The following is a 21,935-nucleotide window of genomic DNA, read 5'->3' as shown; positions in this document are numbered from 1 at the left end:
ACTGCAACTGTGGTATCTACGTGATTGGTGGCGCTGTTTATGTGAGCAGATGAATGAGATTAGGTTAGATCGGTCCAGAGCTAAGTTTGGTACATGTGAACCGACATGGTGAGAAAAGCGGAAAAACAAAATGAATTGAACTGTTACAATTTAGATTAAGTTTATTATGTTGCTAGTAATACATATACCACACATATACTACATTGAAAATAAATATATATTGAATTATAGTTGTTGAAAATGCAACAGTTTTAATCAATTGAAAGCTAACTATTTAAAGTTGTGACCATTTATAAAATTTCAGATACTCTACGCGATAGAATAAATCGATATATGTACAAATATTCCGAGTAAAAATATTATATTTGCAGTGGAAAAATGCCGACAGTCTACAGGATAAAAAAGTAAGAAATTTATCCAAGAGTTTCCAACGAATTCACCTCAAAGTAGACAACTATTTCTGATTTTAATACTTTTTTCGAATGTAATTAAATGGTAATAGATACTTTCTGAATTTATTTATATGGAGGGTATTTATGGAATAATTGGTCAGAACATTTTTTGCGCGGACCACTAACCCAAACTGAATTCAACTACTTAATGTTTTTACATTGTATTGCAAATGTTTTTCGGGGGGTTATGTGTCTATATCGCCAAGCAAAGATTCGCCTTTTGAGAGAGCCCGTAATGGTTTTACTTTCTCTGCCAATTTTTGTTTTCTCTTCCGATTCACTACACCATCCGTTGCATCCATCATTCTCAATATTTGCGTTTGATCGGAACAATCAACAGGTGCGACAGATATATCCCTGACTGCTCTAAATTTGCCACAATTGTTCAGATGCTCGTTTTCCAACCGGAAAAAGTTCCATATGAATCTCCTGCAGAAGGAAGATTATCGATTACTTCACGCGATCGTTCTGCAAGTATTATATTATACGTATCACTTTCAAATGATAGACGATTTTTAAAAATGGCGTGAAACCAATCATTATGATTCCCCCCCCCCCCGAAATATTACAATAAATGACAAATATATGATTCTAGTTGTTATAACTAAACATGCTAAAGAGCATGCATGCAGAATATTTGTATAATAAAAGTCTAATGTTTTCAGATGAATGAAAGTGTAATATTTAACATAATATGTATGTATTCAAAATGCAAAAATTGTCCTTTCTTATATTGTAAATTTGCTTGATCAACTGTACGTAAGAATAAAATCTCTGAATTACAAGATGCCTATTTCAACGATCATGGAATTTCTTGAGATCATCAACTTCGTCATTTGTTCGATCCATTAGGTGCATCGCTACGCTTGGTTCATTTTCTTCATGTCTATACGGCCCTATGAAGATATCCCGAACCGCCCGAAATTTTCCTACGTTGTACAGGTGTTCATTTTCCAGACGAAAGTAATTCCAAATGTACCTTCTATCAACTGATTAGTAAGGTTGCTTGTTATGATTAGACAAAATGATATTTAATAATAAAATGATAGGAAAAAATAAAAAAATGATGTTATATGTTTATGATCTATCCATCAAGATTAACAAGGGACCATTCAAATATACTATAATATTTAATGAAACTTCCTTGAGGTTCTGGACGGACCTGATATCCGTTGTATGAAGACCAATTTTTAAAAAGAGACCCTGTATACATTTAGTAAACAATAAATAAAATAATAGATTAAATGAAATAGTGAACATTACGTCAGACTTATAAAATATTATATAGGAATAAATAAAGTGGGAATAAAAATAAAATAAACGATACAGTTCTGTATTAAAATTTATTAGTTTCACTCGAAGACATACGTTTGAGTAGGCCAGGTGAGACTGAAATGGCGACTAATGTTTAATCACATGCAAGCAAAAATATATATGAAGCTGAAAATAACACTATATCATGCATAGTAAAGGCTACAAAAAATATAATTATTGCCAATTACGCAAACTTACTGCTAACATACCTGAACACTTCCAATGGGGCAACAATAGAGACCATGAGATCTGCATGCACATACCCCATTTCAGTTAAGGATAAGGAAAATGCCCAGCCGAAACGAAGAATAAAGTCCTCAATTATAGCAAAGTAGTAATAATACTGCAACACAATTGCATTAGCATTAATTAGTCCCTTCTAATAAAGAAAAAAATTGGTCACTTAAGAAATACAACCCTACCAATTACTGTTATAGTGGTATGCACCAAACTTACTGGAGAAGAGTAGACGATTTCTTCTCTAAGAAATTTATTCTCTCCTGCATTATTATCGAACAGGCCCCAGTCTAATTTCACGTCCCACGTATAAGCGAAACAAGAACTCATTATGCTTGCAGTTATCCACAAGTAAAAATAAGGATTTTCAGTCGACATTACATAATACTCTGCGAAAAGAAATAGCTACTAAGAACTTTCGAAGACTTGTATTGTATCGACGATTAAAAAGAAAACTTACTAGCGTTAGTCAAATGTAGATACGAAAAAACTACTACAAAGAAACTGGTGGCGTACTTTGCTGCGTTCACAAGGTGGGGAAAGGTTTCTTTCGTGTCCCTATATCGGCGCAAACATTGTGCAAACCGAAACCAAGCTGGTAAGCAGGCCACGAATGGTCTCATAGATAATTCACGCATTATGCAAGTCTCTGCATCTAAAACAAAAACATTTCCAATCAGCAGTTTCTAAGAAATTTAATTTTCAGAACACAGTGTAATGTGTTATATACCTGTGACACTGGTCCAAGACGAATTTTGTACATAAAAGCAAACAAAATACTGAAAGTCCAAGAAGACAGTATGGAGAGAGTTCAATTGATCAGCAAGCCAAAAATCAGCAAAACCAACGTAAAAAAATGGAGCACAGAAAATTCTTCCCAAAACTCGAAGCGCCCAAAATCTCGCTTCATGTCGCAATGTTTTTGTCGGATTAAATAGAAATACTGCTAGCAACGTATACAATAACATCTACAACAAATAATTCCATTTATTTCTATTCTTCATTTGAAGAAACATGAGAAAGTACAAATTCTTACAGGTTGAACGAAGGGCGGAATTCCCAAGGTTTCACTATACAAGAAACCCAGTATCGACAAGGACCAAACGAGCCCAAAGACACTGGCCATTTCAATAATGTGCTGAAAATATGCTGTCAATTAATACATATTTAAAAATTTGTTTATAAGTATATATATATATACCATTCTAGTATTAACTATTGCTAACAACCTGTTCGGATAAATGATTTCTGGGATCAAGTTCAAATATTAAGACATGATTTACGCCAGAAGATCTCCACCCATAGACGTTTATTCCCATAAGAAAAAAAAACTGGATCATCAGAAGCGGTCCACGATAAAGTCTACATAAAACTCGCCAATTGTTGTTATCTTTATACCGTATACCTACAAAACATAACTGCTACTAGAGATCTATGATGACATATCTAAAATAACATGCAATATAATAAATATTTGTTCACCTGAAAGTATTACTGCTATGAGAAGCACGATGAAAGCCCCGGAAAATATACCAACTTTAAATGTAATCCATGGAGAAAGTTGTTCTCCTAATGGAGGAACTCTTAAACGTTTCATGGCACGTTGTCTGTCTCCCTGTTCCAAATCCCTGGTGACCAATGCTTCTGTTTCTGCAATAAGCCTGTCTATATCCTTGTGCGTGTGAAACAATGCTGTATCCACATGCTCTGCCCTCCATTTTGCTCCAAGATCTATATTTAAAAGCTGAAAATATACAGTAGCTCTTCATCAAATATTATAAACTTGAATTTAAATATACCAATTGAATTATGCAATATATCCATCCCTATTAACTTTGATATACACAGACCACAGAGCAATATTCAATTATTATCATGGATAAGATGTTCACCATGTTTTGCCACTTTTCAAATCCATTATCAATAAAAACAGGGCTGCAAAAATTATGGAATATACTCTATACGTATGCATCCAGTTTGAACATACTTTATCATGCTTTTTTAGTATCTTTCTGAACCCAGTAAAATTGAGATTCTGATAATTCTGGAGCAAAATGAGGAACAGATAAAATTCTGAAAAGGCTAGTTTCAATTCCTGGTGCTTCCGTGCTGAGACTGGTTTTTTGTGCAGGATGTTGTTACGGTATCTAGACTTGCGGCTCCCTTGTTTATCTTCTGAGACTGATAGAATTTCACTGAGCTCATTGTTCAGGCTTGCAAATCTGCGTGTAGCTTCCGCTAGTTTTTCTAAAGAAATTTTTAATAGGGAATTTTTAAATATGATAGGAAGTTAATATACAAGATATAACTTACCCGAATAAAATGTATTTATTTTTGCTAGTTCCTTATCGCAGTAATGAAAAAATTTCTCATCAAATTTATTAAAATAACGCTCCAATACATGAGATTCTGTTGTGTCTGCCGATGGTGCTTGCTCTACTGCTGCATATAGCAGAGCTTTCATTTCCTATGTAAAAGAAATTATGATTTCAAACAAATGTGTAAAAGGATCGTTTTGTTTGTAAATATTCACATAAAATTTGCTCTACGATATTCTTTGAAATTCAAGTATTATTTAACACAAAATTACAAAAATAATTATAGAAATGAAAAATATTGGAAAATTAAGTTTTGGAGGATTGTCATCGAGAAAATTAATGTGATTTAGCAACATAATAGAAGAATTTAATGCCACAATGATAATTTGTGTTGAAATTTTATTTTTACCTCGTAATTTATGTACTGTTTTCTCCATTCTGGTGTGATGTGAGCACTCAAGTGCTCTGCAAATTTCATTTTCCCTTGAAAATTGAATGATTGGATGACAATACTATTCGTACTTCAATAAATGTGATAAACCATAATTATCAAGACGAATAACCCGTCAAGAGGTATCATAACGAGTTATTTGGGAAAGAACAAATTGAATTTATAAAAGGTACCTGCAAGAAAATTCGTTTAGGTTATGAGTACTGTATAGTGCTCTCACAACACCAAGTACATATATCTGAAAATTCTTACACAGTGACGTTTCGATACTTTTCATTCTACGTCAATTTTTAAGCATTTAATTGATATTTTTCACTATGTATTTATTATTTAGGTACAACATTTTGATAAAGTTTTTTTGCATCCAAAAGAATCAACGAAGAACAGTTTGTTTATGATGACTAGACTAACGATCGCAAGATATCGACAATTACGACTGGTAACTTAATAATTAGTATTGTTAACACAACGCAATGCTAAATAATTAGAAGCTATGATTACAATACAGAAAAATTTGAATTCGTTTGTTAAATAGCAGTAACAAATTTGCAATCGATTAATCTAACAAAAAAATCTTTAAATTAATCACTGCTTTACTTTGTTTAAACAGTATTCAACAATAAATGAATTGAAGGTCTCATATAAGTTTCATGAAGGCATAATAAAGCCTAGGGTAGTAAACAAGCCTGAAAAGCTTTATGAAGTGATTAGATTATTTATTAGAGGTAACGAATTAGACAGTAACAATATTTATATACAGAGTGCCCAATTGAAGTTTTCTTTGGGTAGTCCTTATTTCATAAGCTTTATTAAAAAATTTCATTAGAAAATCAAAATTTACTTTGAAACAAAGGTAAGCCTGTCAAAAGTAATTTTTCAAATAATATGTAATTTGGAAGATTCATTGTAAAACTTGAAAAAAAGCACTCTGTACATTTTTGAATATTTAAAACATTAAATAATGATAGGAAAATCTTTTTAAGATGAACATGTAAAGAAGACAGATCTTTACGAAAATGCTAAAGTACTAGCTTTGCATCTGCATGGTCGACATGCTCCGCTAGAAAAGAATGATTTAGTAAAAAAATGGGAGATAGTTAGATCCCGTATTGGGGAAGACATAGAAGAGGAAGATCTGAAAAGGAATAGGAAAGCTAAAAGACTCTACGACACTCTTGTTTACAATTGGGCTCCAATTCATTATGATACAAAAACTGGATTAGCATACCTAATTAATAGAAGTGTACCAGAGTATAGCGTTTTGTATAAAATATTTAATGAAATCAAAATCAGAGACACTGATTTTACACCAACATCATTGTTTGACTTTGGTTCTGGTATTGGAACAACTGTATGGTAAGATACAATGTGGTATTCTAAGCCTTGGATAGTACTAAACTCCATACTAGTAATGTCTAAATTTTATTAAAAAATTATTTTATATTTGTAAACTTGTAAATATTCAACTTTTAATTTACTGCTAAAAGAGTATCAAGAAATGCTTTCTTAATTTCATACAGGGCAGCGTCCGATTTTTGGCTTAAATCTATTAAAGAATATTATTGTGTTGATGCTTCTGCCAACATGAATGAATTGTCTGCATATGTTGTAAAAAGGATAAAGCCCGAAATTAATTTCCAACATATTTACTATCGACAATTTCTACCTGCATCTAAATCTGTAAGAATATATATTATAATACTATACAATTGTTTTTCTGTATTTTTATGTACGTTCTTTGTATTATAGCCAGCATATGACATTGTAGTGAGCGCATACTCTCTATTTGAATTACCAAACCAAAAATCGCGAATCAATTTGATTGCGAACCTTTGGCAAAAGACGTTGCAGTACTTAGTCATTGTAGAACAAGGAACAAAAGCTGGGTTTGATGTAAACTTTCAATCTTCAAATTTATTTCATCATTTTGCTTATATATCTAACAACTAAAAGTTTGTATTTAAATAACAGTTAATCAATGAAGCTAGAGAATTCATTCAGATGTATAACAAGAATTCCGGGGTCCACGTATTTTCACCTGTAAGTATTTTTATATTCGGTTATTAAACAGTTACTTTATAATAATATATTAAATCATTGTACAATTGTTTCAGTGTCCACACGATTTAGAATGCCCTAGGTCGGCAGACAAAACTCCTTGTAATTTTGAGCTGCATTACTTAACGTTACCATTTCCCAAAAATGCTGAATATAAACGTGAACGATATTCGTATGTGGTGCTCAAAAAAGGTATCTAACGAATATTCTTTGAAGTATTTAATAGAATTTAAACTCTTTTAGGCATTTAATTTTCAAGTATTCAATTACAGGAGAGAGAGCTGAAGATGACAATAGGTGGCCAAGAATAGTTAGGCCAGTATTAAATCGTTCAAACCACTCCATTTGTCGTATGTGCACAGCTTCTGGAAAATTGCAGGAATACATTTTTACCAAATGGAAAAACGGAAAGTCTGTTTACAAACACAAATCAGATTATATATAGCGAGCTAAATAATTATTGGCATTGAATTGATACACTTTATATTCTCCAGGATCATATACAACATTGCAAAATGCAGCAAATGGGGTGACCGTTTGCCTTTTGCAGAAATAGAAGAAATTACTAGAAAACCGACAGCGGAAAAATCTATCGATGTAAAGGAAACAGATGTAGAAGAAACTACCGGAGAATCCAAATAAACATAAATTCTTATTACAGAACTATCGTTCAAGAATATAAGTATATACATAGCTTCATTCAATTTTTCGATAAAGAATTCCTTTTATCTAGTAGAAATATTATCAGAAAAATTATTTTTGTAAATAAATTTCCTTTTATGTACTGTTAATTAACACAACTGTTTATATCAATTGATTTTTATTTTATACAGTATCTAAAGACATTGTATTAAACAAAGAACAAAATAAAATTCTTAAAAGCCGTTTTAAAAACTTTGAAGCATTATAGTATTGACTAGTTATTAGTTTTTGCATTTTTATGGTTTTGTAAAGTAATGTTTAATCGAGGATTATGATCGTGATGACCCCGTTCGAGCGAAATTTCGATAAAGCCGGCAGTGATCCTATATTGTGCTACATTCTGTGGTGTTATTCAACAACTTCTGCCCGCAAAATAAAAAAATCGACGGTGACGAAGAGGGGTATTTAAAAGCCGTTTGCGGGTCGGTCCACCGCCAGTCCAGTTTGCATGGAAGAGAAAAGTACATTTCTCCGAGTACAAGGTAAGTATGACCCAAGGATTAAATTGGGATCACTGGAAGGTCATTTTTCAAACCATGTGACTCAATTTGCAAAAGTAAATTTCTGAAATTATTAAGTATTTAACAACTTAATAATTTGACAGCAGAAAAAAATATATTTTGTACAGAGTGGAATTTATTATCAACGTGAACATTGCCAATTTGTCACAAACCAATGATGATTAAATTAAATTTTAAATTCATATTAACACTTGAAAGAGAAGTGCGCGATGCGTGGCTAGCTCGTTATTATGAGTTCTTGTTTGCGTTTTGCTAACTTAAAAAATAATAGTTGTGAAATATATTTAAAATGGATGATTAAAACATGTATATTTGTGTGTTAAGTACGTTCTATTCTTATTTAATAATTTAATATGAGTTATTACTGTTCTTTTTATAATTATGAGTCTTACACAAATTTAAAAATTAAATAGAAATGCTTAGCCACTATTAAAAATCTTGTGCCAGTTCGAAAACCGCTTTAAAGTTGGAAGGTTTCCGTTAAACGAAAGGAGGGCACATTTCAAAATTCGTAAACACTTTGAAATGTGCATCGTTACGCAAGAAGTTATGAAATAATGTGAGTGTTTGCGCCGGTTCTTCCGCGTGCAACTTTCTCCCATACATCGACGTGTTTCACTTTCTTTCTCAAGTGCGCGAAACACGGCCGCCTTCTTCCAAAACGATCATCAATGTATAGTATTTCTCTTCACCATATATTCAATTATATGCAAATAACGATAATGACAGAAAACGTAACAGGTATTACAAAACAATGAAAATAGTCTACTCTAAGAAACCAATATTTCTAAGCGAAAATTGACAAATTCTCCGGTGTACAATACTTTAGGGTACCATGTGACACTAAATAAAAAGCAACAGAAGTTATTAAAAGCAAATTATAAAGTCTATTACATGCATTATTTTTCCTAATATATGGTGACGCTTAATTTTTTTGTAGAATGTTCTACACGGCGTTGTTGGTGATCATATTGCTATCTTTGCTGTTTTATTTGGGAACGCGAAAGCCGAAAGGATATCCTCCAGGTACATAATTTTTATTTCAATTAGGAAACTCATTAGTAATTTCGTTTAAGATAACTGAGCTAAATCGGACCCTTAAAGCATAATTCTTAGTTAATTGCTAGCATTAATAATGCTTCAAAGATTTCCTTAAAATATGATTTTTTTATTACGCAAAAAAAGTCTTATGTTGCGCAAGAAAAGAAATCGTCTTCCGTCAATATAAAATTATAATAATATCGAGGTCAACAGTCGAAGATAGATGCTGTAAAACCGGAACGTCTCCATCGTGCCCGAAAACGGTGAACTTTCTCGCGTAAATATTCCCTCCTACGACTCTCAAGGGAAATTTCCGGTCGTTTTTTCGAAAGTGACGCGAATGATAAGGGGGAACCAGTTAACGTTTGCGTAACGGGGAAGATCGTGTTTCAGGTCCGAAATGGTGGCCGATTTTGGGCTCGGCAATGGAGATCGCGCGTCTTCGCGAGGAGACTGGCTACCTGTTCGAAACTTGTTCAGCACTCTGCAAGAAATACGGGCCGGTTGTGGGTCTGAAAATCGGAACCGATCGTATTGTAGTTCTTAATGATCATGAAAGCATTCGGGCGATGCTCACTGACGAGGATTGCGATGGGAGACCGATTGGTCCTGTGTACGAGACGAGAACCTTCGGCAAAAGAAGAGGTACTTAATCTCCTCCAAATCCACTTTTACTACCGTTGATTAACTTTGTTTATAACAGGGCTGATAGTGGTCGATGAAAATCTGTGGATCGAGCAACGAAGATTCGTCCTGAAGCAGCTCCGTGAATTCGGCTTTGGCCGGAAGAGTATGGCCACGATTATCGAGGAAGAGGCTCAAGGGTTGGTCCAGCACTTCAAGAAACAGATCAGCATCGAAGTAAATGGTAAAATCCAGTCGCAAAGGGTGGAAATGAAGACTAAGTGCAATGGAGATAGATACGATGATGAGAAGATGTACAAGTTAATCGAAACAGACGCGAGAAAGAAATCCGAGCAACGCGCTAATACAAGGAAGCAATTGAGAGCTGCGGACTTGTACGTAGATGCTAATGAATATGCAGAAGTGAGAGCGATGGCAGGGTCCAATCCTGGAGTGGTGGTCCCAATGCATGACGCGTTCGGGATCACGGTTTTGAACACTCTCTGGAGAATGATGGCTGGTAAAAGGTTGTTTATTCTACAAGTTTCTAAGGACTTCAACTAGTAGACTGTGGACCTTTATGCATTTCATTAAACGTTTCCAATCAACATGAAGATCTGCAGTTTACTAATTAATGAGAGCTTTTATCAACTAGAGGAATCTCTGACTTCAGATTCAATGTTGACGACGAAGAATTGACCTATCTCCAACGGATTCTGACAAAATTGCTAACAGAGATCGATATGATCGGAGCACCGTTCGGCCATTTTCCGATTCTGAGGTTCATCGCGCCGGAAATGTCCGGTTACAAACCCTTCTTGGAAACTCATCAGCAGCTTTGGAAATTCTTAAAGGTAAAATAATTAGGGACAAACAACAGGTGCGTTAATGATTTACAAAACTAAATGACTTCGTTGTAGGACGAATTAGAAAATCACAAGAACACCTTCACATCTGACTCGCCCAGGGATTTAATGGACGTGTACCTGACTGTTCTCAAATCGAACAAATGTAGCAGTACGTTTTCAGGTGAATAGTCACAATTATGTTAACTACTTTCCATTATACTTATTTGACGAGTGAAATGTTTGATCTAGAGGCTCAACTACTTGCCATCTGCGTGGATCTTTTTATGGCTGGGTCCGAGACCACATCCAAGGCCCTCGCCTTTTGTTTTCTCTACCTTGTCCTCTTGCCGGAAGTGCAAAACAAGGCCCACGAAGAGATCGACAGAGTGATTGGCCGGAAACGACCTCCGACATTGGAGGATAGAAAGAAGTAAATAATAACTGTATACAAACATTTTGAATGCGTTTTAATCATGCACATATAATTTTATGAGACTAACTTGTTCCAGTATGCCGTACCTGAACGCCATCGTTTTAGAGTCCTTGAGGATGTTCATGGGCCGCACATTGAACGTACCCCATAGAGCTCTAAGAGACACCACTATATTAGGCCACAAAATACCAAAAGTTTGTGGTTTGATGTTATCATATCGAATTAAATATTTTATTATTTCGGGTATAATTATTTAATGAATTTCGTTGCAGGATACAATGCTGATCGTGAACTTCAATAGAATATTGATGGACGAGTCCTGGGGTGACCCTGAGAACTTCCGACCGGAAAGATTTATCGATGAACAGGGCAACATTGTTACTCCGACCACGTATTTTCCCTTCAGCATTGGTGTGTACACTGTCGGAAAATTAACTATGAAGTATATATAATTGAAGGGTCTGGTTAAAAAAGTTGGCACTAATGGCAAGAACTATTTTCTAAAATATCACCTGCCTTTTTATTACTGACCCTTCAATTGATTGGTATAGGGTACAATATTATTTTACTGTGATAGGGAGACATCGTTGTATGGGAGAGAACCTGGCCAGAAGCAATTTATTTATCATAACCACCGCATTGTTGCAAGAATTCACATTTTCTACAGTGCCAGAGGAAAAAAAACCATCAACCAAGGACTTCGTTGATGGTGTTACATCTGGTCCTAAACCATACAGGGTATTGATTTCCTTGAGAACGTAATGATCATTTCACTAAGCAATTTAGGACATTTAATTAATTAAATATCAATCGAAACTTTATTTTGTAATTGTTTTTTAATAGATCTTATCGACTGTTGTAAATAGTGCCACCATTTTCTTTAATTGCTTATTTAACAATATGTATCTATCATTGTGTAACTGACTTCATCTTTGTATCATTAAGCTAATCTTGGCTTCTATGAAAGTCAATAGTATTGTTCAGAAAAATATATTTTATTTTATATGAAAATACATTGTATTGTGTATATATTTATATATACATATATATATATATATAGATATATATATACGTATAAGAAGCAATACGAAATAAATAATACATGTAAGAGAACAATACAAATTTCATATCACCATTTTTCATCTTAAAATTTAACTGAGATCCGAATCCAGATCTTCAATTTTACAATTTTAATAATATATTACAGAAAGTATATGAATTGCACATAAGTAAACATATTATAAACACGTGTGTGTGTGTATATATATTTCTTTTGTTGTTTCTCTTTGCGTAAAGATCATTTCTTCCGTGTAACGATCCATAGATCTCTCTCTTAAAATAGTCTGGCACTTAATTTTATCGCGGTGTTAAGTATACTGCACTCTCGTTAATATTAAGAACATTGTGCTTCAGATCACAAAAAGAGTTTGCTTCTCATTTCTCTAACTAATTCACAAGAAACACGTGTAAAATTATAGCTCATATTTTGATTCTTAATGAACAAAATAATACATATTGACTACACAGGTACTGTTTAGATTAGAGAAGTGGTAAAAATATGGTCGAAAAATTTAGTAAATCGTTTCGAATACTAATCCCCAATAAAATGGAATAAAATTTCGACAATAAAAAACCATGGCGTCAAATCGGATCGCCATCGTAATATAATACAAATGTATATAGCATAACATTGATTTCTTTAAGAATCAAATCCATTTACAAAATCCATCAGAAAAGATGAATAAAACTTTTACTAAAACAAGGTTCAAGCAATTTTTTTCCTTCCGTTGGACGGCATTAAATAAATCACTTTTTCCTTTCGATTTAGAACCTAGTCGACGGACGCATAGCCGCGCAAACATCGAACTAAAAATAATTTAATCGTTAACTTATTACGTGTACTTTCCCTGTAAGCGATGGCGAACATAATTTCGGTACACCCTTCCCGAAGGTCAACTGGGATGATTTTCAACTATATGAATCTGCAAAACGTGAAAAATATTGAACAGACTGTTGTTACATTCTATATACATTTTTTTAGTGTTACCTCAGACAAAATTGCCCAATTTTCACTTTCGCTGTGAACTGTCAAACGAAGTATTAATATTCTCCCCAATTTTGGATCGACTGTTCCTTGAGCAATTCCAAGAACGTCAAATTTTCCTGATTAAATGAATTAAATTTCAAATATAATACGAGTTGACGATATATATAAATATTTATATCTTAATTTGCAAATTTTATGCAATTATTCCTGTTTATCACTCTGATGCCATACCTATAATAATGTAACCGTCCTCGGTTACATCATTGTTGTTTCTATTCAGAGACACGGACGACTCCGTTAATACCTCCACTGTCGTGTTGTAAAATCTATCAGATGGGTGTTCAGGATTTCCACTTCTAAATAAGTACCTGAAGGAAACATATTATGTAAAACAGACTCCGTTACATATTATGTAAAATAAACTCTGTTACATATCCGATAGAAAAGGGAGACACCTTTTTATAAAAATAGGATGTGAAAACTTGAATTTTAAATGGTCCCCTGGCTGCGGCAGAAGACCCCAAAAGAAAGATTCTCCTTTGTAGGCCTTTTGTAATGTGTATTGTTTGTATGGTTTAATTCGTGTTTCCACTATTGCTGTTGGATTCTCATGCGCATAGTACAACGTCACTTTGCCGAATTGTTTATCCTAAGAATATTTAGAATTGTCATAAAATATTCGTAAACAAAAATGTCAAATTGCCGAACACACCTTTAATTTTTGCACTTTCCCTTTTAATGAAGAATGCGTTCCTATATGCTGGAAAAGAGAGGGTTTATAATGAACCCACAATTCTGCCTTAGCCATTTTACAATGTTTCTAAAATGTGGAAAAACCAGTTAATACACGTGCGGCAAATTATTTGATAATAATGTCTGTAAGAATATTATTATGCTTACACTATCTTTATCAAGACTACAAACTTTGGTTGACACCAAATGGTCTAACAGCCAATCGACTGGTTTATCATTATGAAACATTAAGAAGAATTGGACTAGCCATGGTAGCTCGGCGCATTTAAATAATTTTCCTGTAGTAAAAAAATAGGCGATAAGCGGAAAATAACATTTAACCGCCTTCAGCGATTCAATTATAATACGGTACCGATAAATCCTAACTGACAGAAGTCCAAGACGAACCAATTCTCTTTGGTTGCAATCTTTTGTAGTGCAAAAGTCTTCATTGTAGTTATGAAATTTTTCTTAGCTAAAATGTCGTCCTCTAACTGTACATAAAATGTGCCCTTTGTCTGAGCATATGACATAAGAAATGCGAAATCTAGATTTTGTTTAGACCTCCAAACTACTCGTTGATGATTGTCACCCAAAGTATCACGTAATTTAGATAAATCTGGATAGTAAGATGCAGATGGAGATATCACATCAATTACACCAGTCTCAAACTCAATTGGAAACCTGGAAAACAATTAAAAGGTATAAATATATTATATTATCTTATTTCTGATTTCTATCTTTGATATTCTTTATCAATGATCGACAGAAATTTGATAACTTACTGTACTTCAATTTGTTTTGCCACGTAAGTAACATACTCCAAATCTGTCTGTAAAAAGTTGCAATAATTTCAGTGAAAATTCTTTTAGTGATTTCATCAAATAGTATATACACCTACTTCTGCTACCAAAACAATGATTAAAGTGTCTGCTGTTTCCAAAGGGCTCATCCTATCCAATAGATTCTTAAGGGTTGCCATTAAATAAGTCTGCACTTCTCTCTTAACTGTAGGTACACCTAGTACCATACTAACTCCTGTGCGTCCTTTACTCTGAACAAATGCTGGATGTAAACTACTAGGGTCGTTCAAAAAATGTGGGAGAAAGTTGTATATAGATGGCAATTTTATATTGGTCACGTTTGTTGTATTATTATTAAGTAAAAATTGAACATCAGGTAAAATGTGATTGTTCTCTATCAATTGCAACAATTGATGCGACAATAAATTTATCTCTTCCTGACTTGTAACATATTTAGCGTGCAAATGCTCCAATTTAGCTTGCAACTCTGCAATACTATTTTGCAAAACTGTTTCCTCATGCAAATCTGATGGCGATAGAAGGTTTAAAACTGCACATGGCACTAATACAATGGACAGTATCATCAAACATCGTCTTCGTACAGGTGTTAAAGCTACAAAATGAGGCATCATTTTTCCACACTGGATTCTACATGATTATATTCATGATTTTCAAGAAAAATAACTAGACCTTGGTGTTATCACATTATTAGTTTGGAGCTTCAAGAACCTAGAACACATTTTAATTATAATAACATTAATTAAAAGTATTAATAAAAATGTAACTGAGCAAGTCAGAATGTTTAAATGGGAAAAGAAGTCATTAAATTTTATCCTTGAATAAATTATTTCAAAGACAAGTAAAGTGTCAGTAGAAATAATTGAACTGTAATGCTCCACGCTATTTCCCTCGCGGAAAAGAAATGAATCGATTTACCTCAAGAAATAGCATAAAAATTCGTCAAATAATGTTGAAACAAAACTAATACGTCATATTAGATTCGACGAATATCATTATCGATTAGAAAATATACATTTAAAACCGGCAGTAACGTTCGATACAATAGAGAATTCTTATCCTAAATAGACAGAAACTACATCTATTCGATAATTTCTTGTATTTTAAACTTTTTTCTTTTCTGTTATCTCTTTTCTATCACTGTATATCATTCGATTGACGTATCAATTATTCGAACGTCGTGCAATTGAAATAAAAGGCAGATCTGTCTTACACGAAAATATACTTTACCGAGTAAGAAGTTTCGGTCGATCGTTTTATTTGGGTTTCGTTTCGGCTCATTTTACTATTAAAACGTCACATACATTTTTTCGTTCTTGGCGTCTATCTATCACGTACTTATGTGTGCAAAATTATGGAAATTATTACGCTATTCTGTGACAATGAATTCTACAATGTTCATATGTATTGTAACATAACCTATTTCACCAGCGAATCGACGCCCAGTGTCCTATTTCGATGACACTCATTTTCATATTTTATTATGTACCCCTAATCCTTGCATCTAACGTCTACGTATAAGAAAAGTCTACATATTTGACAATATTGTACAATATTTTCAAGCAAACTTTGAAATATAAAATTTGTTCGTATAATACAAATAAATTAAAGAAAAAATAATTTCGACATAAAGGGTTACGGATAATAACAACAATATACAATTTTTAAACATCAACATAACTTTCGGCAACTTTTTCTAAGAAATATTACATAAATGCATATGGTTGCTAAATTTGATGATACTTTATTATGATTTTTCTGAAGTATAAAAAAATATAAAATTTGATTTCATTCAATCTTCTATCTCTAATTGTGAAAAAGAAATTGATAATAGATTTAACTTTGATAAAAGTTATTCGTAACGATGACCGGTAGGATCTAACTTCACAGTTTCTTAAACTGGACACTTTTGTATGAGACGGAATAGCAATAAATCAGTTTTATGCTTGCACAAATGACTGTTATTTTCTATGACCAATAAGCATTAGTAATAATTATTTTACATAATAAAAAATGTAGAATTAGAATCACAATATGTACATGACCCACTGTTACATTGGTAAATAACTTTTATCTCTAATAAATGATTGGTCTTTTTTATAATTATTAAAATTGTTTAAACTAATAATACAAATTAAAGAAGTTGAATGAGTAATTTAATACAATCCGAATTGTACCAATTTTAGAAAATACAACCGTATGTATATAAATATTTGAGTTGGAGAAACTTTTTTTCTGTAGTTTTCAATTATTTATTCTTTTGTACATATTTATTATTTCTATAGATAGTATATTGATGTCAAATGACATTCACTGATACATCATTACAACCCTAATTGCGATAAAAATTGCAATTATTTCTACTGTACACGCTTATTTAAAAAATGCATAGAAATATTCGTACATATTGTTGGACTTTGAGAATCCCGGGAAAAAATTGGATCCAGTCTTCTTCCGGTTCCAAAGCCGCGATAATTTAAATAGCTCGTTACATATTAATTATATACAACATTGAATTTTCGATACAATCAAGCGAATCATGAAAGATGTATTGAAATAAATTGTAATATTTTAAATTGAGCATTGATATTTTAAACTTTTTAAATTTGTGAAGAAGTTTTTCGTATACATATTATTTAATCATTTGTATCTAAACAATTAAAATTATTATTTATGTAGATGTTTAATCTAAATAAGTTATTGAAACAATGTTAATGAAATAATGCGTTATAGTTTATGTTTCCGAATGAAAATACGAATTGGCAAATACTAATCTAGAAACTAGAGAGAGACTTTCCTTTCACGTACTCATTTCACGTGGTCTTTCCAGAGCCGAAGTGTTTTAGAATACTTAAATGAAGGTTAAGTCTGTGTCATTTATTGATTATTGAACGAATATTAATTTTCTGAAGACATCAAACATTTATTATAGAGTAATTTCTATATACAAAATGACGGTAAGTTGTATTCAGTATGATACAGTTAATATATCTCTATTTTCATTAATCTACTGTTTAAACCACATGACTTATCATTTTCATGTTATTCAATATGTCACTATTTACAGTGTACAAATAAATTTACTCATGACACAATAAATTATTGTACGAGTTATTATTGGCAATTTAAAAAACTTAGATCATTTATTTACAGACCAAGAAAATTAAAGTAGCAACAAAGGGAGCAAAACAGATTGTAGAGGAGAATAGGACAACATTAAGCTTTTATCGGAACATGATTGTTGGTGCATTAGGAATATATTTTGCGACTACAATGTTATTTTTTACTTTCACAACATTGTCAATAGTAAGCTATATAATTTCAGTTTATGTTAACAGTATTTATAATATTAGGCCATGGAGTTTTATACAAATTCCCACTTTTGTATTTAATATATATGTTTTAATTTGCAGACGTTAACTATATTTTCTGGAATTGTATATATAGGAAGTTATCAATTTATGAAATACATAGCACAAGCTTCATATTCAGAATCAGGGCAGCTATCAGATTCTGGAATCGATCTTAATATGGAAGGAGGTATAGCAGAGTAAATATCAAGAACTCAATTAATACTCTCTTGAAATAATGTAATACTTTATTACATTCAAAGTTATGTTTCTTGAATATAATAATATTTCTCTGTCCTATTTCAGACATGTAAAAGATTTAATCATATTAACATCAGGAGTGCAAGTACTTTCCCTCATGTCAAATTATTTTTGGCTGTTATGGTTCCTTGTAAGTGTATATGAAAACAACTTGAATATAACTATCTCTGTGCATATTTAGTTATATACATGACCAGTTGAAATAAAAGCAATGAACCATGTTATTACTAGGATTTGTAATTCTTGATATCTAATAATTAGCATTGTATTGTTACAGGTACCACTAAGAGGCGGTTGGATGCTATGGAAACAAATATTAGCTCCATGGTTCTTTGCTCCAGCTCCTGAACAACCTGAGATGACCGAGAAGAAACAACGAAAATTGGACAAAAGGATGGCCAGACGACATTAAAATATTCTTTGGAAATTCGATCTTTAAAATACATATTTGAAACTTTTACGGGAGCGGGTTAAGCTTGAGCAAAATTATGAAACAAAATCGCTTTTGTTTCAGTCTGGGTTGTTATATGTATACACCTTTTATTTTCTTTTTATACGTATGAAAAGACTATTGCCTTTTATACAAACTTTTATACAACCTATAAAATCGATTTCATAGAAATTGAACGTTCATGAATGCTATCACGCATTTATTTCGGCAACTGTCTTTTCGGTGTTTGAGAAAGAAACTTTATAATGAAAAGATTAATATAAAAATAAATTTTATAATTTATAACGTTTGTCTATACCATTTTCCTTGTCTGTAATATCTATTCTTCATTATAAACGACTGTTACTTTCTCTGACAATGTATATAAATTCATTTATACAAGAACTTAAAGAGTAAATAGTTAAACGTTTCTTCTCAAATGTACATATGTACATACATACAAGTTTAACATGTATAATGATTTGTAGTTATAAAAACAAATTAAATTTATTAGTATAGGAAGGTTTGGATTAGAATAAAAACATTAAAATTATAAACATTTTAGTAATTTCTAGATAAAATGTTAGGTTCAAGAAAATATATATTAAATGAAATATAATGACTAATCCGAACCTTGCTGCATTCTACATGCGATCAGATAATATAAATTAAATACTCTTATTTGGTTTTGATTTAATGTACACATAATACTAAATGGAATGTGTTCATCATGGTTCCCTAATTTTCTATTAAAATCTCGGAAAGTGCATCACAGTAATAATCGAAATGCAGAGACTTGTATATTAATATTAGTCTGTCGTATGAATGTTAATTCATACGTCAATTCTAACAAACGCAACTTTTTAATGTTCGTAAATCATTAATTAAGAATTTATTATAAACATAAATAAATTTGAAGAACCGAAGCTACTTATTTCTAAAAACGTGGAAAGTCAACATTTACAATTTCATAAAGAGTAAAAATGATCTGCTTCAAAAATACTGAATAGTATTTCAATAGTATTTGCTAGATGCTATCTTTTATACCATATTTATAATATTTGGAATATTTCGATTTCCGCAAGGCAATTATAAGAAGATCGATTGATGTTCACAAGCTTATTCTTGACTTAAGGAGCGTCTACGTCCAAGCCTTTCTTTTTTCTGTAATCGTGTTCCGATTGATATCCAGGTGGATGATTATGATTATGTACACCTGTCGGCATAAATCGTTCCGCAATCACCGCACATTTACCTTTACATCCGCGATGCTGTTCTGCGCATCGATAATGAGATCTATTTAAACCTTCCGAACGAGATGTTAAATTATAGACGTAGCCTTCGTGCACTAATTGCGGTCGTCCCCGCGCAGACAGCCTGTAAATTACTGGTTCATCGGCTGTAATATGAAAATACTACCATAGTTCACTAAAATAATTTAAACTTATGAATATAAAAATTTGTAATGACTTCATTTATACCTTGCTGTGCAGGATTTCCACTTGAAGTTTGTGCATTATTTTGTTCAAACAAGTCCTCTGTTTTATTATTATCCTCTGCAATAGAAATACTTTCCTTGGATTCCTCTACGTCTTTTTCCATTAATAGTAAAACTTCTTGGTCATTATCATCTGCGTCTTCACTTGAGAAATCATGAGTACTTTCTGATAGAGCTAAAGCATCTTGTTTTTTCTTTTTGGCACTCTTTTTTGTAGTATCATGAGATCTCTTTCTTCTATCCAACATATCTACATCTTTAGAAAATTTTCTTACAGTATTTAAATTCGTTTGAGCAACATTTTGTGTATCTGAATCAGTGCTTTGTTGATTGTCGTAGTTAGAAAATAATTTTGTGGTACTCGCGTCATCAGTTGCAAGTCCCCTAATTTGCAGTGTCTGTGCTACTTTTAGAAATGTGGACAAATCTTCCTGCTTTATATTTATTTCACCTTGGTACATGAACTTTAACAATGATTCAATTTCTGTTTTTTTTATGTCTTTCAATATAATTACTGGATGTTGACAAGGGTTTTCCTGTAAAATGAACACATGTATCTGACATATTTATATTTTAAACTATACAACTTAGAATAGAATTACCATATCATTTTTTTCTTGTACCTTAAATATATTTTTAAAGTATGGACTGCAGACTGACAAGACAAGTTTATGTGCCTGTAACAGCTGACCTTCTACAGCTAAGGTGACATCAACTAAATCATTTTCAGTAAGATGAGCCAAAAAGCCAGATGTCAAGTTGCTAGAAAAATTGTTCCATCTCAAGGAGAATAGTTCTGACAATGAATTTTGTGCCATGATTACCTGTAAAGAATGGAACCTTAATAACAACAGATTTTAAAAGAATTTGTAATAAAGACAGAAATGCTTTCATTTCTAATTGTTAAAATGGTTGTTTAGACAATTATGAAGATGCTGTATAGCAATCAATTTTAAAGGGATTGACAAGTGTAAAAGAAAAACGAATTGTCAGAAGTTTGCTACCATGAAACAGTTGTTTATATATTGTAAAAAAATTCTATCTTATCGTGAACGTCGATGAATATTTACACGATGTTACAATTACATGTTTAAAATATTCAAAAACTATCTAGGGTACGTACAAAAAATGCTCGTGGTTATCAAAGAATGCAAAGATTAGTAATATTATCCTATGTTACGCGTTATGAATCATACCATCGTGACAAACGCACTATCGGTATCGAAGGAATCGTAGTTCAAAAGTTTTTGGACTGATAAATTAAAAACATTATTTTCCAAATGTCTCGAACATATTTCCAATAAAACTAAAAGTAGTATCACTTCGAAACACCATATCGTTAAAAAATAGTGTTTCTACACATACGAAATAATATAATAATTTTCATTTAAAATGTAAACTACTATAAGCAATTTTTGTAATAAAAAATATACATTACACTAAAAGTTTTACAGGTATTCTCAATATTATATTTTTTTCACATAGTATGTATACAGACTATTTTGAAATGAGATTTTGTCGACAATAATTGGTACTACAATTTTCACACATTGCATTGCAATCTTACTTATTGCAAAAAACTTGAATCACTCAACAATAGTGAGATTGAATATATTGTAAAAGTTTAAGAATCTCAAAGAATTTTATTTTTTGACATAAATTGATAAATAAATTAATTATTGTAATATTTAATTGTTAATAAAGACCTCCTTCGTCTTGTGATAGGATTTGTCATTTCTGTATATCTTCAAAATATTTGTAACGTATGTACATATTCCAATTGGCTGTTGAATGATG

At 32.1% G+C, this 21,935-nt stretch overlaps 6 protein-coding genes across 10 annotated transcripts; 3 read left to right on the top strand and 3 right to left on the bottom strand.

The window, feature by feature from the left end:
- Nucleotides 1–573: 573 nt before the first annotated feature.
- LOC144472079 (solute carrier family 53 member 1) lies at nt 574–4,868 on the bottom strand. 2 transcript variants are annotated; one of them, XM_078184781.1, is made up of 11 exons: nt 4,731–4,868; nt 4,317–4,470; nt 3,991–4,250; nt 3,486–3,747; nt 3,233–3,408; nt 3,040–3,141; nt 2,734–2,971; nt 2,464–2,658; nt 2,223–2,392; nt 1,976–2,109; nt 574–881 (listed from the first exon to the last, which is right to left on the bottom strand). In XM_078184781.1, the coding sequence occupies exons 1-11, from the start codon at nt 4,797–4,799 to the stop codon at nt 638–640; spliced, it is 2,004 nt and encodes a 667-aa protein (XP_078040907.1). In that variant the 5' UTR covers nt 4,800–4,868; the 3' UTR covers nt 574–637. The 2 variants fall into 2 exon arrangements, 1 of the variants encoding a protein (XP_078040907.1); XR_013494378.1 differs by having other exon boundaries at nt 748–881; nt 2,189–2,392.
- On the top strand, nt 4,855–7,716 carry LOC144472080 (ribosome assembly protein METTL17, mitochondrial). Its single transcript, XM_078184782.1, has 10 exons — nt 4,855–4,945; nt 5,111–5,211; nt 5,383–5,497; nt 5,756–6,128; nt 6,293–6,452; nt 6,522–6,665; nt 6,744–6,812; nt 6,887–7,022; nt 7,103–7,241; nt 7,325–7,716. Exons 2-10 carry the CDS (start codon nt 5,167–5,169, stop codon nt 7,470–7,472), a joined length of 1,329 nt encoding a protein of 442 aa, XP_078040908.1. The 5' UTR covers nt 4,855–4,945; nt 5,111–5,166; the 3' UTR covers nt 7,473–7,716.
- A 785-nt stretch (nt 7,717–8,501) lies between these two features.
- On the top strand, nt 8,502–12,332 carry Cyp303a1 (Probable cytochrome P450 303a1). Its single transcript, XM_078184929.1, has 9 exons — nt 8,502–9,079; nt 9,488–9,739; nt 9,798–10,245; nt 10,392–10,572; nt 10,639–10,747; nt 10,816–10,996; nt 11,076–11,193; nt 11,272–11,410; nt 11,577–12,332. The coding sequence occupies exons 1-9, from the start codon at nt 8,995–8,997 to the stop codon at nt 11,759–11,761; spliced, it is 1,698 nt and encodes a 565-aa protein (XP_078041055.1). The 5' UTR covers nt 8,502–8,994; the 3' UTR covers nt 11,762–12,332.
- Nucleotides 12,333–12,471: 139 nt separating this feature from the next.
- Mgat4a (alpha-1,3-mannosyl-glycoprotein 4-beta-N-acetylglucosaminyltransferase a) lies at nt 12,472–16,526 on the bottom strand. Of its 2 annotated transcripts, none has more exons than XM_078184930.1 (10): nt 15,830–16,526; nt 14,680–15,310; nt 14,564–14,610; nt 14,152–14,462; nt 13,947–14,077; nt 13,759–13,866; nt 13,502–13,695; nt 13,278–13,414; nt 13,047–13,162; nt 12,472–12,981 (listed from the first exon to the last, which is right to left on the bottom strand). In XM_078184930.1, the coding sequence occupies exons 2-10, from the start codon at nt 15,211–15,213 to the stop codon at nt 12,952–12,954; spliced, it is 1,608 nt and encodes a 535-aa protein (XP_078041056.1). In that variant the 5' UTR covers nt 15,214–15,310; nt 15,830–16,526; the 3' UTR covers nt 12,472–12,951. The 2 variants fall into 2 exon arrangements, with proteins under 2 accessions (XP_078041056.1, XP_078041057.1); XM_078184931.1 differs by lacking the exon at nt 15,830–16,526 and adding an exon at nt 15,518–15,817.
- Nucleotides 16,527–17,100: 574 nt separating this feature from the next.
- Nucleotides 17,101–18,622, top strand: LOC144472152 (transmembrane protein 208). Its single transcript, XM_078184935.1, has 5 exons — nt 17,101–17,556; nt 17,753–17,905; nt 18,013–18,149; nt 18,256–18,340; nt 18,488–18,622. Exons 1-5 carry the CDS (start codon nt 17,551–17,553, stop codon nt 18,620–18,622), a joined length of 516 nt encoding a protein of 171 aa, XP_078041061.1. The 5' UTR covers nt 17,101–17,550.
- On the bottom strand, nt 18,176–21,656 carry LOC144472150 (uncharacterized). 3 transcript variants are annotated; one of them, XM_078184934.1, is made up of 4 exons: nt 21,577–21,656; nt 20,762–20,962; nt 20,122–20,674; nt 18,176–20,039 (listed from the first exon to the last, which is right to left on the bottom strand). In XM_078184934.1, the coding sequence occupies exons 2-4, from the start codon at nt 20,954–20,956 to the stop codon at nt 19,771–19,773; spliced, it is 1,017 nt and encodes a 338-aa protein (XP_078041060.1). In that variant the 5' UTR covers nt 20,957–20,962; nt 21,577–21,656; the 3' UTR covers nt 18,176–19,770. The 3 variants fall into 3 exon arrangements, with proteins under 3 accessions (XP_078041060.1, XP_078041059.1, XP_078041058.1); XM_078184933.1 differs by lacking the exon at nt 21,577–21,656 and adding an exon at nt 21,262–21,342; XM_078184932.1 differs by lacking the exon at nt 21,577–21,656 and adding an exon at nt 21,143–21,235.
- Nucleotides 21,657–21,935: the final 279 nt, after the last annotated feature.

The sequence above is a fragment of the Augochlora pura genome, chromosome 7 (assembly GCF_028453695.1).
Source record: "Augochlora pura isolate Apur16 chromosome 7, APUR_v2.2.1, whole genome shotgun sequence".
NCBI classification, from domain to species: Eukaryota; Metazoa; Arthropoda; class Insecta; order Hymenoptera; family Halictidae; genus Augochlora; species Augochlora pura.
The sequence above is the reverse complement of the archived record's forward strand: the minus strand, read 5'-3'. Positions and strand labels throughout refer to the sequence as shown.

What these genes read in the sequence shown, in the direction of transcription:
- LOC144472080 (XM_078184782.1), top strand. Translation starts at nt 5,167, where the DNA reads ATGATGACTAGACTAACGATCGCAAGATATCGACAATTACGACTG. An exon ending in GATATCGACAATTACGACTG is followed by an intron (nt 5,212 to 5,382) that starts GTAACTTAATAA and finishes TTGTTTAAACAG; the next exon opens with TATTCAACAATAAATGAATT. An exon ending in GATTAGATTATTTATTAGAG is followed by an intron (nt 5,498 to 5,755) that starts GTAACGAATTAG and finishes AATCTTTTTAAG; the next exon opens with ATGAACATGTAAAGAAGACA.
- Mgat4a (XM_078184930.1), bottom strand. Translation starts at nt 15,213, where the DNA reads ATGATGCCTCATTTTGTAGCTTTAACACCTGTACGAAGACGATGTTTG. An exon ending in GCAAAACAAATTGAAGTACA is followed by an intron (nt 14,463 to 14,563) that starts GTAAGTTATCAA and finishes ATTGTTTTCCAG; the next exon opens with GTTTCCAATTGAGTTTGAGA. An exon ending in CATCCTATTTTTATAAAAAG is followed by an intron (nt 13,415 to 13,501) that starts GTGTCTCCCTTT and finishes TGTTTCCTTCAG; the next exon opens with GTACTTATTTAGAAGTGGAA.
- LOC144472079 (XM_078184781.1), bottom strand. Translation starts at nt 4,799, where the DNA reads ATGAAATTTGCAGAGCACTTGAGTGCTCACATCACACCAGAATGGAGA. An exon ending in GAAATCATTTATCCGAACAG is followed by an intron (nt 3,142 to 3,232) that starts GTTGTTAGCAAT and finishes GCATATTTTCAG; the next exon opens with CACATTATTGAAATGGCCAG. An exon ending in GTCTTGGACCAGTGTCACAG is followed by an intron (nt 2,659 to 2,733) that starts GTATATAACACA and finishes TTTTTGTTTTAG; the next exon opens with ATGCAGAGACTTGCATAATG.
- LOC144472152 (XM_078184935.1), top strand. An exon ending in CTTTCACAACATTGTCAATA is followed by an intron (nt 17,906 to 18,012) that starts GTAAGCTATATA and finishes TTTAATTTGCAG; the next exon opens with ACGTTAACTATATTTTCTGG. An exon ending in TTTGGCTGTTATGGTTCCTT is followed by an intron (nt 18,341 to 18,487) that starts GTAAGTGTATAT and finishes GTATTGTTACAG; the next exon opens with GTACCACTAAGAGGCGGTTG.
- Cyp303a1 (XM_078184929.1), top strand. Translation starts at nt 8,995, where the DNA reads ATGTTCTACACGGCGTTGTTGGTGATCATATTGCTATCTTTGCTGTTT. An exon ending in ACATTGGAGGATAGAAAGAA is followed by an intron (nt 10,997 to 11,075) that starts GTAAATAATAAC and finishes AACTTGTTCCAG; the next exon opens with TATGCCGTACCTGAACGCCA. An exon ending in TAGGCCACAAAATACCAAAA is followed by an intron (nt 11,194 to 11,271) that starts GTTTGTGGTTTG and finishes ATTTCGTTGCAG; the next exon opens with GATACAATGCTGATCGTGAA.
- LOC144472150 (XM_078184932.1), bottom strand. An exon ending in ACTTTAAAAATATATTTAAG is followed by an intron (nt 20,675 to 20,761) that starts GTACAAGAAAAA and finishes TTCATTTTACAG; the next exon opens with GAAAACCCTTGTCAACATCC. An exon ending in TGGAAATCCTGCACAGCAAG is followed by an intron (nt 20,040 to 20,121) that starts GTATAAATGAAG and finishes TTCATATTACAG; the next exon opens with CCGATGAACCAGTAATTTAC.